Source organism: Ailuropoda melanoleuca, chromosome 13 (genome assembly GCF_002007445.2).
Source record: "Ailuropoda melanoleuca isolate Jingjing chromosome 13, ASM200744v2, whole genome shotgun sequence".
NCBI classification, from domain to species: Eukaryota; Metazoa; Chordata; class Mammalia; order Carnivora; family Ursidae; genus Ailuropoda; species Ailuropoda melanoleuca.
In genome coordinates, this window is record NC_048230.1 from 25435947 (window position 1) to 25453333 (window position 17387).

Consider the following 17387-nt stretch of genomic DNA (forward strand, 5'->3'; position numbering starts at 1 on the left):
GGGCAGTAAGTGCTGGGGATGGGATTTGAACCCAGGTCGGTCTGACTCCATGTTTGGAGCCCGTCTTCATCACACTACTAACGCTGCAGCCCTTCAGCAGGCCTCCTCCTCCCACTGAGGCAGGGAGTGGGTGTCCTTCCTTTCCCACCCCAAGGCCTTCCTCTGACAAGGGTCGGTCCTGCTCCTGGCAGCTGACACACTGTCTTGCCCAGGGAGGCACTGCACAGACTTTCGTTGAATGAAGTGATCATGAGACCGTCATCCCCTTCGGGTGGCTGAGCCTCCACCAAACCAGCCAAGGTGTTCCAGGAAGACCACAGCCGAGGCCGTGGAAGATGCCTGGAGCAAGGGGGCTGGGAGACACCAAAGCCCCAGGCTCTCCTTTATGGGGGGGTCAGGAAGCGGACGACTCTAAAGTCGAATCAGGGTGAATAATACCAGGCCCTCTTAAGGGGGGGTGGTGGTCTCAGGCCCCTTGGTCACCTGTCTTTCCACAGTCCAATCTCCACCTTATGTGCTTTGGGCCAAAATGCAGGGAGCTCCCACTTCCCTGCGGAAATGCTCTGGTTCTAAACGGCACTGCGCGCGGCATCAGAGGCCAAAGGCACACAGAACACGAGGAGTCTCCGATGGACAAGAATCTCTGAGTTGTGTGTGAAGGTCACAATGGCAGTCTCACTGTCGCACCTGCGGGGGTGCGGGTTTTGGGGGATCTGCCGAGCTGGAGGGCTGTGTGAAAGTATCGCGGTGGAAGGAGTGAAATGAAAATACCCTGGTGTGGGATGTCACGAGAACCACAGGCATGAAATGAATAGCAGCCTAAAATGCTTCACCTTGTACTGGCCTCGGCTTTATCCGCCCTCTTCTGGGATCTCAGGGTGGCCATGTAGACTAAGGAGGGTAGTAGGGGAGGTTTGGTCGTATGGGTCACCACATGGGAATCTTGGAGAAGTGTCTTCATCACGAAAGCTGAGCCGCTTAGCCAAAAGCCCCACTGGAGGCCCTTAGTCACCCCGAACAGAGCCACAGGGATCCCGTCATCCCCCGGGTCACACGCGGTCAAACATCCCTATCCATCTGCCCAGGAGTCACCCCTCTTCCACCAGCAGAGACGCACAACAGGGACACCAGAACAGTGCCATTAGGCATTGAGAGCCAAAGCTAACGCACTTTATTATTCTGCCCACAGAAGCCCTCCACTGCATTCCAGAACCCACTAAAACAGCACCCGGAAGGAAAACCTGACCCAGGAGGCAGCCTGAGAACAGAGAGCCTGGCCGGCACCCATTGAAATGATGAGGAGTTGAGGCTTTCAGGGGCGGCCAGCCTTAGTGACAGGCTTGGAGAGACTTGGAGGGATATATGTGCAGGGAGCCCTCTCAGAGCCAGGCCCTGGCGCCCCGGGCTCTGCACAGAGAGAGGGGATTGGGCTTTAGGGTTAGGGTTCAATAGAGGCCAAGTCCAGGTCCTGCAGACAATGGCCTGGGCTTTCTGAGCCAGTCACGCTCAGAACCGGCCCCCGGGGCCGGGCACGCAGATAGGGCGGGGGCTGCAGGTGGTGCGGACCGCAGCAGGACTACAGGAGACCGCAGGAAGGCAGGGGAGGCACGACTTGGTGGGCGAGTGGTCAGGGGCACACGGGTTACATGGCAGCCTAAGAGAAAGGGAAAGTTCAGATTACCGTGATTTTCCAATTGCTGTTTGCAGTAACTCAGAGCACCTTAAAAGTCACCCAGTCCTGCCCCCTTGTCTTACCAATGGGAAAACAGAGGCCCAAAAAGGACTTGCCGGGGTCACGTGATGAATTTGTAATAAGCCCAGAACTCAAACCCAGGGCTCCTGACTCCAAATGCTGGGGTCTTCCCAGGCACCATGCGGTCTCCCCAGAATTTTGTAGACTATCGGGAAGACAAGGGAGCATGCAGTGACACTCACTTGCCCTCCTCGCTCTCCAGCAGGCCCCGGTACGTGTTGATCTCGCACTCCAACCGGGCCCGCACGTCCAGCAGCACCTGGTACTCCTGGTTCTGCCGCTCCAGGTCGCTCCTGATCTCGGCCAGCTGGGACTCCACATTGCCGATCAGGTGCTGCATCTGGGCCAGCTGGGAGCCGTAGCGCCCCTCAGTCTCTGCCAGGGTGGATTCCAAAGCATCTCTCTGGGGGGCGAAAGACGAAGACGGGAAGTCAGAGAAGATGCCCTGAGCCATCTGGGTCTCAGTGAGTCCTCAGAATCCGAGAACAGAAGCTCAGAGAATCACTGTGAACCGGGATGAACCACAATTGGACCCCTCATTTGAGACAGCCAGTTAGCCCCTGCAGCCTCTCTGATCTAGAGAGTATCTCCCCTATTAATGATATCTCTGAGGAAGTGATAATTACTCAGGTAATTACTCAGAAGGAATCTCCTTACACAAGTCCAGGAGCTGCTGCCGGAACATGTCGGTTGCTATAGGTCTCCTGTCTTTCACCACTAGGACGTTTGGGAATGGGGGCTGGGACCTCATTCCACCCTACGCAGAACATCCCTGGTGCTCAAGAACTTGAACCCCTGGAGCCTGCCTGTGTGGTCAGAGCACGGAGGCCCAGGGGCTTGTGTGCTGTGGGGTTTGGTCCCCCAGCAGCCCTGCTCAGGCCTCGGGCTCACCATGCTCTGCTGGGCCTGCAGCTCGATCTCCAGGCCATTGACTGTGCGTCTCAGCTCGATGATCTCTGCCTGGCAGGTCTGCAGCTGCTCCGAGCTGGACACCACCTGCTGGTTAAGCTCCTCGGTCTGAAACATACACACACAGGACCTGGTCAGGAACGTCAGGATTCAGCTTCAGAGGTCTACAGAGGCTTCATAGAATCATGAGCCAAGAAGAACCTTCCAGAACAGCCAGTCCAACCCATTCATTTCATCCTTGAGGACATCATTGCTTAGAGGACAGCAACCTGCCCAAGGTGCACAGCAAGGTCAAAACAGAGCTGAGGCTCAAACTCAGTTTCCTGATTCGGAGCCCCAAGGTCAATTCTGTCTGACCCACCCTGTATTTCTGTTGCACTGACTCTCTCCGGGTGCCTACCTGAGTGTTGAACCATTCTTCAGCATCCCTGCGGTTATTCTCCACCAGGGTCTCATACTGGCACCTCATCTCATCCAGGACACGGTTCAGGTCAACAGGCGGGGCAGCATCGACCTCAACATTGAGCCGGTCACCAAGCTGGCAGCGCAGCGAGTTGACTTCCTGTGGCACAGAACAGGGTCAGCACGAACTGTCCCAGCTGGCTGCCTCCCTCCCCTCCTCCCCTATGCCCACCTGCTCCCCATGCCCACCTGCTCCCCCATGCCCACCTTCTTCCCCATGCTCACCTTCTTCCCCATGCCCACCTGCTCCCCCATGTCCACTCTCTTCCCCATGCTCACCTTCTTCCCTATATCCACCCATTCCCCCACGCTCACCTTCTTCCCCATGCTCACCTTCTTCCCCATGCTCACCTCCTTCCCCATGCTCACCTTCTCCCCCATGTCCACCTTCTTCCCCATGCTCACCTTCTTTCCCATATCCACCTGCTCCCCCATGCTCACCTTCTTCCCCATGCTCACCTTCTTCCCCATGCTCACCTTCTTCCCCATGCCTACCTGCTCCTCCATGTCCACCTTCTTCCCCATGCTCACCTTCTTTCCCATATCCACCTGTTCCCCCATGCTCACCTTCTTCCCCATTCTCACCTTCTTCCTCATGCTCACCTCCTTCCCCATGTTCACCTCCTTCCCCATATTCACCTCCTTCCCATGCTCACCTGCTCACCTCCTCCCCTGTGCTCACCTCCTCATGGTTCTTCTTGAGGCACAGCAGCTCCTCCTTCAGGGACTCCACCTGGGCCTCCAGGTCGGACTTGCACAGGGTCAGATCATCCAGGATCCTACGCAGGCCGTTCATGTCCGACTCCACCAGCTGCCGCATGGACAGCTCCGTCTCGTACCTGGCAGGAGCATAACAGGATGCCTGAAGCTCCATTTCTTTTTTATGTCCAAGTCACATCCCACCCCAGGCTGTCCTGGTTCTGTGTGTCCCACCTTAATGCCTCAGTGACTTAGTGCAACCAAAACCCTGCGTCCTGGCATCACCAATGTCCACTCTACCAGCCCCCATCCAAGGAGCGAGCAGGACACTCACTTGGTTCTGAAGTCGTCGGCGGCCAGCTTGGCGTTGTCGATCTGCACCACCAGCCTGGCGTTCTCTGCCTTGGTGCCCAGGGTCTGGGGAAATAAAGAAGTGACATCAGTGAAACGTGGGACTATCTGCTGGCTGGAGCTCCCCAAAGCTGGTGAGGACTACCTCCAGGGGGAGGGAGTCAGCCGTCCCTGGATTCCTGGCTTCTGAGGCTCTGTGAAGGCTTACAGGCATGCAGTAGGGATCAGACAAGGAAGCTTCTACAGCCCTTCCCAGTGCAGTACCCCTGGGACCCATAACCTGGCACAGACTGAGGGAGATGTGGAAATGCTGCAGCAAAGACTGGCATGGTGGCCAACTCTATCTTCCTATCCCCAGGCCACTGGGGGCTCAGGGCAGGTCATGAACAACAGCGTACTCTGTGATTCCTTGGTCACAAATGGTCCCTCCCAGGAGCCAGCAAGTACCCTCAGAGGATCTGGGTGGGGCAAGAAGGAAACCGGATGGGCTTTTCCTTCCCTGAGTTCTTTATAGAAAACCTGATCTGCACCAAACAAATCAAGTCCAATCCCCTCACCTTAAAAAAAAAATGAAGACAATAAAACTCATAGAGATAGACCATGCTAGCAAAGGCTACACAGCCAATTAGTTCATAGAGCCTATGTCCAAGCTCCGGCTCCCCCAGCTGCCAGCTGGACCACCTAGAATACGGCACTCAACCAGCCTGAGCTTCGGTGCTCTCATCTGTAAAATGGGCTAATGACACCTCCCTCATCCCATGACTAGGAGGAGCAGATGAGGCCACAGATGTGAGAACGCCCTGTGACCTCTGCAGTGCCCCATGGGAGCAGGGCTACCAGCCCAGGTGTTCTAGCTTCCAGACCAGCGCTCATGGCATCAGACTTCTGGGCAGCCAGAGCCGCTCTGAACCTCCTACCTTCTTCTGGAGCTCCTCGATGGTCCGGAAGTAGGACTGGTAGTCAGGGCACAGGTAGGGCACCTGCTGCTGGCACCACTCCCGGATGCGGCTCTCCAGGCTGGCGTTCTCCTGCTCCAGCTGGCGCACCTTCTCCAGGTAGCTGGCCAGGCGGTCGTTCAGGGACTGCATGGTCTCCTTCTCGCTGCCGGTGAGGATGCCCTCCCCAAACCAGCCCCCGCCCAGGCTGTAGCTGGTGGCAAAGCCTCCAGATGGGAGGCAGAGAGCAGGGAGGCAGCTGGCCGCCCTGCAGCTGCTCCTGCCCAGCCCGACGGAGCACGCAGAGAAACTCCGGGCCCCGCGGGAGAGACTCGGGAGCTTGCAAGAGCTGCTGGAGTACATCGCGGACACGCGAGTAGAGCCCCCGCCAGCCCCTCCCAGGCCCTTGAGAGACGCCGAAGAGAAGCTGGTCTTGAGGCACTTGGAAGCCATGGCCTCGGCAGCCCAGACACAAATGATAGGTCCTCGAGGCCAGGTGCCCCCCGATTCAGAGAAACAGCTCTTCACCCCAGGTTTATATCTCTGCTCCAGTGGGCGTTGGCCTTTACAAAGGGTTTTCTCCTCATTAAAGTTATACCACTTTCTATAAGAACTCCTCATTACCCTGTTATTTAGCTTCCCATGAACATTTCCCGGCCTCGTAAAACGGGAGCCCCGTTGAACTGACGGCTATGTCGAGACGTCTCCTCCGCCCCATGTTGCTGAGAAGACCAAGTATCCGTCAGTTCTTCAAAGGGGCCTGTCATCCAAGCCCAGACCTCAGCCTCCGCGTTAGGAGGTGTGGGAACCCACAGCCATGGTCTTGACTTTCTCTAGCATTATCTCCTTTTATGGGCCCCGGGGAGTAGAGGAGGCCTCTGGTTGGCCCCTGGGCGATGAAAGAGCAAGCCTGGTTGCTGCAGGAAGCAGAGACCTCATGCCCAAGGAGACACAGAAGGTTCTAGAATGGTCCTGAAAATAAGGCCATGGGGACCAGCTATCCCAGTTTCCGCAGGACTGTTCTGGTTTTCGTGCCAAAAGCCCCCTAATCCTGGGAACCCCTCCGTCCCACACAAAATGGGAAAACTGGTCGCCCCAAACAGAGCAGAGCCCTGGTGGACACACTCCCCCCTACTCCCTCCCTCACCAGGAAATCTGGCTGGTTGTGTAGCCCCAACATCAGCCAAAACGACTAGAGGTCGGCTAACTGAGCACCTGCCCGTGGTGACACATACCATGTGTAGGAAGATACGTCTCCCCGGGCCCTGGTTGAGAAGTGGAGCAGCCTTCCCTGCCAGCTGCCCGGGGGCTGAGGCGGAGCGCGGGGGCATGATCACAGGCCTTCTCAGAAGACACACTGTGAACTTCGAGTTTCATCTCTGCTACAGGAGTTGTCCGGGCTGATGTCCAGAAAGCTTGACAAGGGTGGGTTATTTTTCCAGAAAACCCAATGTACCAAGCGAGTGAGGCCTGGGAGAGGGGCCAAGAGCTGAGCTAGAGGGCAGGTGGCACTGCTCATGGGGCCTCGTCAGGTGGATCCCCGTGCGACTCGCCTTCCAGCCTGCCCTCGGTTTAGGGTCCTGTTTACTCTTCTAGGGACAGGTTTTACCTTCCTGTCGGAAGAACAGCTGTGAGCTGAGTGCCAGCAGCCTTCCCAGTGCTCAGCATGGTCTCACTTCACCCTCATGTTGCCCTGTGAGCCCGGACTTGTCACCCCCACCTCAGAGCTGAGGAAACATCTAGAACAGCAACTGCTCATGGTGAGTGCACAGAAATGGCAACCGCTATGGTTACCGGCCCCCACGTGGGCGGAGTCTTACTGTACTCCAGGTGACGGTGCTAAGCAGCTGTCACCGGGGAGTGTAGATGGACTCTGAGCACCTGGGCCACCATGGCCCAGGCCAGGTGCCTGTGTTTGGGGGCCCTCAGCTCCAGAACTCTCATGAGTCACCGTGCCCTTCCCACACCCAGGAGCCTGGTGTGACCGGCACCCGCCCAACACAGAGCCAGGGCCCATTGGCTGTCTCACCTTCTCCTCCCTGGAAATCCATGCTCCAGTGCAAAGGACGCAGCTGAGCTGAGAGCCGGGATGAGGCTCCTTTGGTGTTCATGGTTCGCATCCCTGTGAGCGCGGGGCTCCACCCAAGCCCTGCTAAGTCACAGCGTCCCGTGCTCTGGGCTCAGTGAGGGCTACTCTGGATCCACAGGACCCGGAAAAGCCACAGCAGCCAGGGCCTGGGAAGCCTCATGTTGTTTATACAGCCCTGGGGGTCACATGAGTTTCTAGGCAGGGCTCCACACCTGTGCTACCCAGAACGGGTTTGTCTCCCCGACACAGCCCAGTTAATGACAAGGCTCATGGTACCAGCCATCGGTCACAAAGTGCTTAGGACGGCCAGGCCCCGTGCTGAGCTGTCTCCAGGCATTCTCTCACTCACTGCTCACAACAATCTCCTGAGACTAGCATTGCCAATAGCCCCATTTAGCAGATGAGTAAACTGAGGCTTGGAATGTTTCTGGAGCCTACCCTTGCTCCAGCTCTGCTTTGCCCTCCTGGCTCTGAACTTTCCCTCCAGGACCTGTGCACTCTGCTGAGATGGGGTCTGCACTGTCCCCCGAACATGCCGTGGGTCCTCTTGGCCATGCTGTAAAATATCCTTTGCCCTCCTCCTTCCGGTTCTGCCCATCCTTCAAGGCCCCCATGAATTCCAGACTCCCCGAAATCCCCAGCTCTCAATGATCTCTCCGCATCCTCAGGACCCAAGAGCCTGGCCCACACCCACACCTGCCATGCCTGTGCCGGGTGCCAGCGTGGGCGGTCGTCTCCCCTGCTAGGCCGTCGGCTTCTGGAGGTCAGGGCCTGTGATCCCACATTGGGTCCAGCTGCTTCCCCGGCACCCCCACTTCTCCCTAGATGTGCCCCTGCGTTAGCACTGGGTTTTTTGTGCATGGGGTGTTCAGTCCACATCTGTTGACTGACTAATTGATCTGAGTGTGTGTCAATGAGCCAGAGAGCAGCTCAGCAAAGCCAGAGAGCCAGAGAGCAGCTCAGCAAAGTATAAACAAGATCAGAACCACCTCGAAAGAAAGGACTATGTTCACTCTGGGGAAATTTGATAAAATGTAATGTTTTATATCATCTCTCTCTTATTGTCAAGAAAAGAGCAATGACATGGGCGTCAAAAGGCTTCTCAAGCCCTCTCAGGGCATCCTAAGCCTGCCACTCACTGCGCCTGTGTGGGCCTGGCCCCCAGCAATGCTAAGTTCTTGTCTGCTCAGCAGTGAGTGATTTAAGCCGAACTCAGTGAAGGGTGGGTGTGAGGTTGAGAAGAGGGGGGCTTCCTTAACCAGGCCAAAATGGGGAGAGGCAGACCTCAGTCCCCAGAACAGGAGTGTGGAGCACAGAGAGAAGCAGGGCAGTACAGGGCTGCCCCCTGACTCTGTCCAGCAGGGAGTAATGATTCAGGTGGGGGTGGGGGGGACACTGCGTGCTGGGAAGAGCACCGGCGTCGGAGTCAGAATGGCCGGAAAATGGCCTCTTCTCTGCCGCTCACTGCTGTGTGGCCTGCAGAAAGCTGCGGTCCTCTCTGGGCCTGTGTTCTCCACGGAAGAATAAATCAGGGGGACAAAGAAGGCATGGGGCCCTCATACTTCTCACAGGCCATGCTTCTCTGCTCGGAGGGGTGTCCGGGGCCCGGCACTGTTGGGCTGGACGCCCAGAAGATCATGACTCAGCCAGTAGAATTCGGGGCACTCTGACCTCAGCCCCACAGTGAGCTTCCCTCTCCCTGCTCCATCTCTGACCCCCCCCCCACACGCCATTGTCCCTGCCACCCTTTACTTCAGCCCTGTACCCGGCGCTGGGACAGGGAGTCACCTGGCCTCCTGCCTTCATCGCCCAGATAGCCTCCCTGAGGTGGTCTGCCCAGGCTGGTTGGTCCTGGAAACCCCTCTCCTCAACTGTCACCGGTGTCAGGCCTGGGGGTGAGCCAGCAGGGTGGTGGAAGCTGGACAAAGGAGGCGAAGCTGAAGGGAAGGGGAGAAAACCCCCAGATCCAGGCAGGGCAACCGAGGAAGGCTGGCTCGGGAGGCTTTGCCCCTTGTGGGGCCGCCCCAGGTAGGTAGCTATGGACAGGGCCAAGCCTGTCCTGGGTAATGGCTATGCCCATCTGTCCTTATGGGCCAGGCCCTGAGGTATCCCCATTCTTAAATATTTTAATCATCCTATCACTTCCTACCACCCAGACCCAGAGAAGACAGACCTGAAACCAAAACCCAAAACTTTACTGTGACCCGATCAAATATCCCCATTAACTAACCTCATGAGAATAGACAGAGTCAAGTTTGCAATGCCAAGAGAACACACTTTATTGGATATATTTCAGGGGGACCTAGTTTTGCATAGCACAAAAGCAGTTAAGTCCAGAAACTCAATATAAGAAGTATTTTGGTAGAAAAAAATCTGCTGAGCGGGGAGCCCCTGTAGGGAGTGGCGGGTCGTCTGGAGCCGGGAGCCATAGGCGTGTACTTCCAGTGGGCTGGCTAGAGCGGGCAGGCCTGCAGGTGCTCCCTGGAGGAAATGACTTTCCCGTCTCTGATCTCCTCCGTGATGGTGCGGATCTGGGTGCTGATCTGGGGAGCCGGGCCACAGGGTGCAGCCGGAGCACAGGGCCCAGTCGAGACGTAAGGTCCCCTAATCGATGGCTTGCATTCTGTGGCACAAGGGTGGGCAGGCAGCCTAAGGAAATGAAATCAGATCAGAGTGCATTTGGCACCGGGGCATGGGACTGAGATTCCTGTTAAACGGATTTAGGGGATAGATATAGGTGGGTGACAACAACGAATGGCTTCAGTGCCTCTGAAACCCCCAAGGGCTGCAGGGAGGAAGACGAGGAAGCCCCAGCCAAGCACAATGGTTGGAGAAGAGCTGTAGGGACGGGCTAGGGTGGGGGGCATCTTGTCCCCCGGTGATGGCTGGGATGAGAGGGGATCTCTAGAGAATGGCTTTGGATCGATCCTTGTCATCTGTGCGATCACCTCTGCAAGGACTGACACCCCCTCCGAGGCCCCGAGAGCTGGTCCAGGGAGCCCTGCCCCCACACCTGGCTCCCCGGGGTCCACAGGCACTCACTTGCAGTCCTCGCCCTCCAGCAGGCGGCGGTAGGTGGCGATCTCTGACTCCAGGCGGGCCTTGACGTCCAGCAGTACCTGGTACTCCTGGTTCTGCCGCTCCAGGTCACACCTGATCTCAGCCAGCTGGGACTCCACGTTGCCGATCAGGCACTGCATCTGGGCCAGCTGGGAGCCGTAGCGTGCCTCGGTCTCCGCCAGGGTGGATTCCAGGGAATTCCTCTGGAAGGGAAAGAGGAAGAGCTGCTTGTGGGAAGGAGTCCCACCCAGAGTCCCGTAGCCCTGGGTATCTGCGTATCCCACGTGATCACACCCCAGGACAAGCCCCCTGCCGAGGCTGGTGGGTCAGGGCTTGCCAGGGGCTGTGGCCGGTCCCTCAGGCAGAGGCCACTCACCATGCTGTGCTGGGCCTGCAGCTCGATCTCCAGGGCGTTGACCGTGCGTCTCAGCTCGATGATCTCCGTCTGGCAGGTCTGCAGCTGCTCCGAGCTGGACACCACCTGCTGGTTCAGCTCCTCGGTCTGAAACACAGGAGGGCCCAGAGCACGGTCAGACCGAGCCAAGCTCCTTCTTTCAAGGAGAACCCCTGCCCCAGGAGCCTGTGGTGCCAGGCAGCCCCAGCCCCACCTGGGTGTTGAACCAGGCCTCCACGTCTCTATGGTTATTCTCCACCAGGGCCTCATACTGGCATCTCATGTCATCCAGAATCTTGTTGAGATCCACCGGGGGGGCGGCATCCACCTCCACATTCAGTCGGTCCCCGAGCTGGCAACGGAGTGCGTTGACTTCCTGCAGAGAGGAGGCGCGATGGCGTAAGGTTGTGGGAAGGATGCCGGATTAAGAGTTTGGGTGGCTGGGTTTAAATCCTCCTCCCTCGGGGGCTGGCTGTGTAACCTCAGACAGGATCTTAACTTCTCTGAGCCTCGGTCCCCCTCATGGACATGCACCTACCTCCTCTGGGGATTCAGGGGGGTAAAAGGAGATGATGCAAACATCAGGCAAATAGAATGCATGTGATCGGACACTAGCGTCCAGAGGGAGATTTTAGTGTCATGGGCAGGAGTGTGGGATCTGTGTGACCTTAGGCAAGTGACTTCACTTCTCTGTGCCTCATTTTTCTCATCTATAAAATGGGACGATTGTGAGGATGAAACGAATTGAGAACAAAATGCAAAGTGTTTCAGACAGCTCCTGGCATACAGTACGCCATCAGCAAATGTTCCTGTGGGAGCCGTGGTCACTGCCGTTGTGCCCAAGGGCCTCCAGGGGCTCCCTGCTGATGGGAAACACGGGGAGGTTGCACGGCACCAGCCTCACCTCCTCGTGGTTCCTCTTGAGGCACAGCAGCTCCTCCTTCAGGGACTCCACCTGGGCCTCCAGGTCGGCCTTGCACAGGGTCAGCTCGTCCAGGATCCGGCGCAGGCCGTTGATGTCCGACTCCACCAGCTGCCGCAAGCCCAGCTCCGTCTCATACCTGCACACACAGCCCTGCTGAGTCGGCAGGGCAGGAGCCAGGCACAGGCAGGGGGCAGGGAAGGAGCCGGGCACCGGCTGCCCTCCATCGGCTGCAGGGGCCGATTTGGGGTCAACAGCATGGTGAGCCTTTCCTCAGACCCAGATGGGATCCAGGGCCTGTGCTGTATTCCCACTTATGGTTCCATCTGGCCTTCCTCCCAGCTCACCAGCTCCCAAGGCCGGGGACAGAGGCAAAGGCAAGCACAGCAGAACTTCCCCGATGAGGCCACTCACTTGGTCCGGAAGTCATCAGCAGCAAGCTTGGCATTGTCAATTTGCAGGACTAGCCTGGCATTCTCAGCCTTGGTCAGCAGGATCTGAGGAACAAGGGGCATCCCATGAGCTAGGAAAGGCCTAGCAGTGAGGGGTGGGTGGGCAGGGATCACCCAATTCACAGAGGCCATGCTTCCAAGTACCCCAGTACCCTCAGCACCCCCGGCCCTGAGTCCTGAACCCAGGTGTGGAGGGAGGATCAGTCCAGGAGGGGCATCCCTAGAAGTAGGCCCCAGAGGGGCACAGTGGGACACCTCAGGGTAAGGTGGAAAGAACCAGGCAACCGGATTCAGATTCTACATCTAACACTCAGAGGCTGTGCAATCTTGGGCAAGGGGCTGAACCTCCCTGGTATTTAACTTCTGTATCTGCTAAATGGGTCCAGTAATACCCATCTCTCCAAGATGAGGAATAAATAGTCTAATGGCTACAAAGCGTCAGGCATGGCACCTGCATCCAGCAGGGGCTGGGTGTACATTATGGCCCTTCGTGTAGCCGAGATGGCGAGGGGAGGGGCGGGAGGGCTAGTATAGTTATGCACAAGCAAAAGACTCACACAGAGATCTGGGCGCCCCAGGAAACCAGGACCCCAGACAGAAGAGCTGTCCCTGGACAGAGAATTCCCCAAGAGCTACCGTCGGTAGCTAGTCCCTTGGGATGTGACAACCCCCCCCACACACACACACACCCAGGGCTGGGGATGCTGGAGAGGGGCCAGGTCCCCGTTACCTTCTGCTGGAGCTCCTCGATGGTCTTGAAATAGGACTGGTAGTCCGGACAGATGTACGGGATCTGAGACCCGCACCACTCCCGGATGCGGCTCTCCAGCTCCGCGTTCTCGCGCTCCAGCTGGCGCACCTTCTCCAGGTAGCTGGCCAGGCGGTCATTCAGGAACTGCATGGTCTCCTTCTCGCTGCCATTGAAGGAGCCCTCGCAGAACCAGCCCCCACTCCCGACAAAGCCAGAGGGGTGGCACCCAGCGGACAGGTAGGAGCCGGGGAAGCAGCTCCCGAAGCTGGACAGGCCCAGCCTGACGGAGGAGGCAGACCCAGCAAGACTGGGCACCCTGCAGGAGCCCATGGAGCGGACGGAGGACACCCGAAAGAGGCCGCTGGCCGGGCCACACAGGCCCTTGACAGACCCAGAGGAGAAGACGGGGGAGCAGACCTGGGTGGCCATGATCCTAGCAGAAGCAGGCTTTGGTTGAGCAAGGAGCTCGGGTTCTAGGCTCTCAAGGCCTCTCTGGAATATATATATACACTCTCCATGGGGTGTTGGCCTGTTACACTTGGGAAACCCTATTCCTCTTCCAGAAAGCTAATCTCATTAGAATGTGATTTTTGCTACCCATCCAGAATTTCTTACCTTATAAAAAAAAATTTTTTTTTTAATTTTGTTTGCTAAGTCAGGACTCTTGTCTGTTGTCATTTCCTGGCAGAATATGAATTTTATTGCCTCTTCAAAGTCTTTGCACCAGATCCCATAAATCGGGAGTGGCCTCGCAAATGACATTTAGTTCCTGCTCTCTCTGCTGTGCCCTCCCCTGAGCATCCCACTCTCCCCACTTGTCACCCCCATCCCCCTCCCCAGCGCTCACAGGTGCTCATGGACACCTGGGCCCCTGGGATGGTTAAAAGGGAGCAAAGGGAGCTACAATTTATGTCCATCCCAGCAGTCCCGGGAGGTGGCCGATCTGTCTCCGTGTCACCGACCTAGAAACAGAGACGCCGAAAGGCTAAAAACAAGCTTGCTCAAGGTGAACCAGCAGTGAGTGACAGAGACTGGAACTGAGACCGGGGCTCTCAGACCCCAAATCCTACACTCATGCCCCTCCGCTTCTCTCAGACAACCAAGGGCATGTTCAGACACCCAGAACTTAGGGACCAGAGACCTAGGTCCAAATGGTGCCTCTGTGGATAATCTGCCCTGTGACGTGAGCATAGGTCACTCTCTGGCATACCTCTTTGTCCCCACCAGGACAGCAGAGGTCATCAGCCTACCCTGCCTGCCTCACACAGATACAAGGAGAATCAAACAGAACGGAAGTAAAGGTGATTTTGAAAGCCCTATGCGCTAGGGAAGCACTGCTTACATAGGCCAGTCTTTGCTGATGGCTTATGGCTGTGACCAGCAGAGAATCGGGCTGTGAGCCCTCAAAGGGGCTGCGTTGGAGGGCAGGTTCCTTTGTGACCCGCAGGTCTCTGCACCTAGGAGAGTAGAATCAGGATCCTGGGGCAGTCTATGCGGACCCCCGCCCCCGGCCCTGAGAGATGGGCCAATGCGGATGACCCGAGCTGATTCATGCAGGCTCTTTGGACAGGGAAGGAATAAGAAGAGCAGCCGAAGCCCTGCCAGGGGGTCAGGCAAGCTGGGAGGAGCGCCTGAGACTTCGCCACCACAGGGAAATTCCTTCTTCCGCCGCACGAAGTGGGATTTCCCAAGGCTTGGGCAACCTGCTCACGCTTCTCCCACACAGACTCGGTTTGCAAGGCTGGCGTTTATGGAAGCTTTTATGTGCTTCTGGGGTTGTAATTTAGCAACCTCTTAAAATGCTTTATAAGCTTCTCTCTGGAATTACTCAGGAGGGTTGTCTGTGATGCACACACCTCGCCCATCACAGGGGACACCTCGACGGGGTGCCTGAAAGCAGCCCCTGCTGGGAGCGAGAGCGGGGACCTCAGGCCCTTCCAGCAGCCCCATCATCCCTGCTGTCCGGACACAGCCTCGGGTTTCTCAACCTCGGCACTGTTGACATCATAGACTACGGAATTCTTCGTGGTGGGGGCTTCCCAATAGCAACCCTTTCCCCCCGTTATGACAACCAACTGTCTCCAGACATGGCCAAATGCCCCCTGGGAGGCAAAACCACCCCCACTTGAGAACCACTGGGCCATCAGGACAGGGATGGGGTCTCTGACCAGACCACCTATAAACACACCCCTTTACTTTCTAGGGAAACTAGCGCCGAGTCTGGCTGTGCCTGTGGGACCCACTCGGGCACGTGCTTAAGGCACCCAGGCTTCAATTTACCTCGCTGGTGACACAGTGTGCTCGTTCTCAGGGCGGCCCTCCCTGAGCCCTGGAGCGGCTCTGCTCTGGGGTGTTTGGCTGCTGGGCATCTGAAGTTAATGTTCTCCTTTTCTGGTTTTTTTTTTTTAATCCTCTGCTGTGCCATCCATGTCTGAAGACGATGCTAGGTGTCTTTCAGGGCAGGTGTCCGCTGCTCCCATCACCCCCAGCCCGCACATCAGGACCGCCATGGGCCCGAGTCCAGGCAGGTGTCTTCCAAGCTATGAGGAGAGACACACACCTCTCCTGGAGCAGGTGACAAGAGGGCCAGAGAAGGGCTTTTGGTCCCTCTTGGTCCCCTGCCTTTTCTCCATGGTGTGGACGGCAAGGCCACCTCTCAGAGGCAAGCGTGGAGGGGGCCTTGTGGGAGGAATTCCTCGGCTTCCTTCCCCCCAGGAGTCTGGACCATCACAGGATGAAGCAAGGCCCACGTGGAACAGAAGCTCTACCTGCATCAGGGGACAGAAGCCAGGACTCACAGAGCTGCTCATCTCCCAGCACAGGCCTGGGGATCCGACCACCCCACTCCCCGTGGTGGCCCAACCCCGGAGAAAACCCACCTGTTCAGTGCTAAGGAGACCAGGAGTGCCCCCTCATCAGGTTTTATTTCAAAATAGAGTCCTATTCCGAGACCGTTCTTTCTAACGTTAATCTAAAATGCATTGGGCTAAGGGTCGGGGGCCTGGACTCTAGGCCAAGCTCAGCCCCAAACTCCCTGAGTAAGCCTCGTCCACTCCAGGCCCCAGAGCCCCCATCTGGGCAGCTTGACATCTCAGACATTAGAGGCATTTCCTGTGGAGGGGGCCAGGCGTCACCTGGACATGTCTGTGACTCATTCACCTTCCCCCACAGCCACCATCCCTTCTTTGCCACTGACCTACAGAATTAAAGAATAAAGAGGAGTGACAGACAGCCACCCTCATGACATAGAGTTTCTTTTCTTGTTGTTTTGCTTCTGCAAACTCCCTTGGACCTCAGGTCACCCTTTGCGTCCACGCTGGCACACCACCAGAGCTGTGCTGTGGCACGGACTTCCTCCGGGCCTGCCCTTACCGGCAGAAGCCCCATTAAGCCACCTCCCAGGGCTGTTCCCCCCCCCCATTCAGAGGCACAGTGTCACCAGGATGTTGAGCGGGCATCCCAGCATGTCCAAGCTGAAATGACATCTCTGGTCCCCTGAGCCGGGACGTGGCTTTGCAAAAGGAGGGGCTCAGATAGTGTCAGGCTGGACAGCGGGGGCGCTGGGCCTGAACACAGCCAGACCTGGTTCAAGCCACTCAGTCACTTTGAGCCTTGGATTTCCCCAAGAGGCACCACATTCTCAGGATTGAGAAGTAAATGGAAACATGCTTGATAAATAGGAACTGCTATCATAGATTTAAGAAATCAAAACTGTTCTTAGAACCCATTTGACTGAGCCTCAGTCAAATGCTATATTCAAGGGCACAAGCCCCTCGCCCTGGTTTCATGGGATACTGGCCTGGCCCAGCTGTGCAAGGAAAGACCGTGGCTGGGACTATGTCAGAGCATCAGGGGCCCCCCAGACTAGGCATCTGACCCTTATTCTAGCAGCTTCCAAAGCTACCCTCACTTCCTGCTGGCACGAAGTGCTGGTTTTAGGGCTACAGAGCTGACAGAATGCTCTCTGCCCACCGTGGCCCCAGCTTCAGGGGCGAGGGGAGAAGGGGAAATGCAGCTGCAGGAGCATAAAACGCCCTGGCTTTCCCCAAACCCACCTTGGAATGCCAGCAAGTTCAAAATCAACCACCGGGTTTGTGGGTCCCTCTTTAGTAAAATGAAGTTTCCGCTCCCAGATGAGCTTCCAAGTGAAAGCCAAGGTTCTCCGTGGGCAACAACCCAGGAAATCAAGCCTGAGCCTCCTTCCCAGTGGATCAATCCCTTCAACACAGAAGGGACCAGGCATAGCCCGTCACAGTGCGCCCAAGGAAGAAATCAGGGTCCCTCTTTTCCTGCTTCTCAGGGCTGTGGTTAAAAGGGGCCAGTCATCACCACCACACGGTGCCCCAAAGGCATCAGGGGAAGCAGACAATGGACCACGGGGCAGCCAGGTCACCTACCAATGGGCACCAACAGGAGTAAGATCATTCCAGAAGCACAATGTCTCTCTCTCTTTCTCTCTCTCTCTGACTGGCCTGCTGGCTTAGGCTTGAGTTTCCTGGCTTTGATCTTTGATGCCCATACACACAGGTCCTGCAGAATTTCCCACTATAAGAAGCATCTAAGAAATGTTCCTGGCTGGCTCAGTCAGAAGAGCATGTGACTCTTGACCT

The 17387-nt window shown here is 56.9% G+C and overlaps 2 protein-coding genes across 2 annotated transcripts; both read right to left on the reverse strand.

Annotated features, from left to right (window-relative positions):
• Positions 1-1167: 1167 nt before the first annotated feature.
• On the reverse strand, positions 1168-5599 carry KRT35 (keratin 35). Its single transcript, XM_002922112.4, has 7 exons — positions 5092-5599; positions 4158-4240; positions 3807-3963; positions 3063-3224; positions 2645-2770; positions 1936-2156; positions 1168-1654 (listed from the first exon to the last, which is right to left on the reverse strand). The coding sequence occupies exons 1-7, from the start codon at positions 5560-5562 to the stop codon at positions 1507-1509; spliced, it is 1368 nt and encodes a 455-aa protein (XP_002922158.2). The 5' UTR covers positions 5563-5599; the 3' UTR covers positions 1168-1506.
• Positions 5600-9452: 3853 nt separating this feature from the next.
• On the reverse strand, positions 9453-13257 carry KRT36 (keratin 36). Its single transcript, XM_002922113.4, has 7 exons — positions 12757-13257; positions 11989-12071; positions 11557-11713; positions 10867-11028; positions 10635-10760; positions 10241-10461; positions 9453-9847 (listed from the first exon to the last, which is right to left on the reverse strand). Exons 1-7 carry the CDS (start codon positions 13204-13206, stop codon positions 9652-9654), a joined length of 1395 nt encoding a protein of 464 aa, XP_002922159.2. The 5' UTR covers positions 13207-13257; the 3' UTR covers positions 9453-9651.
• Positions 13258-17387: the final 4130 nt, after the last annotated feature.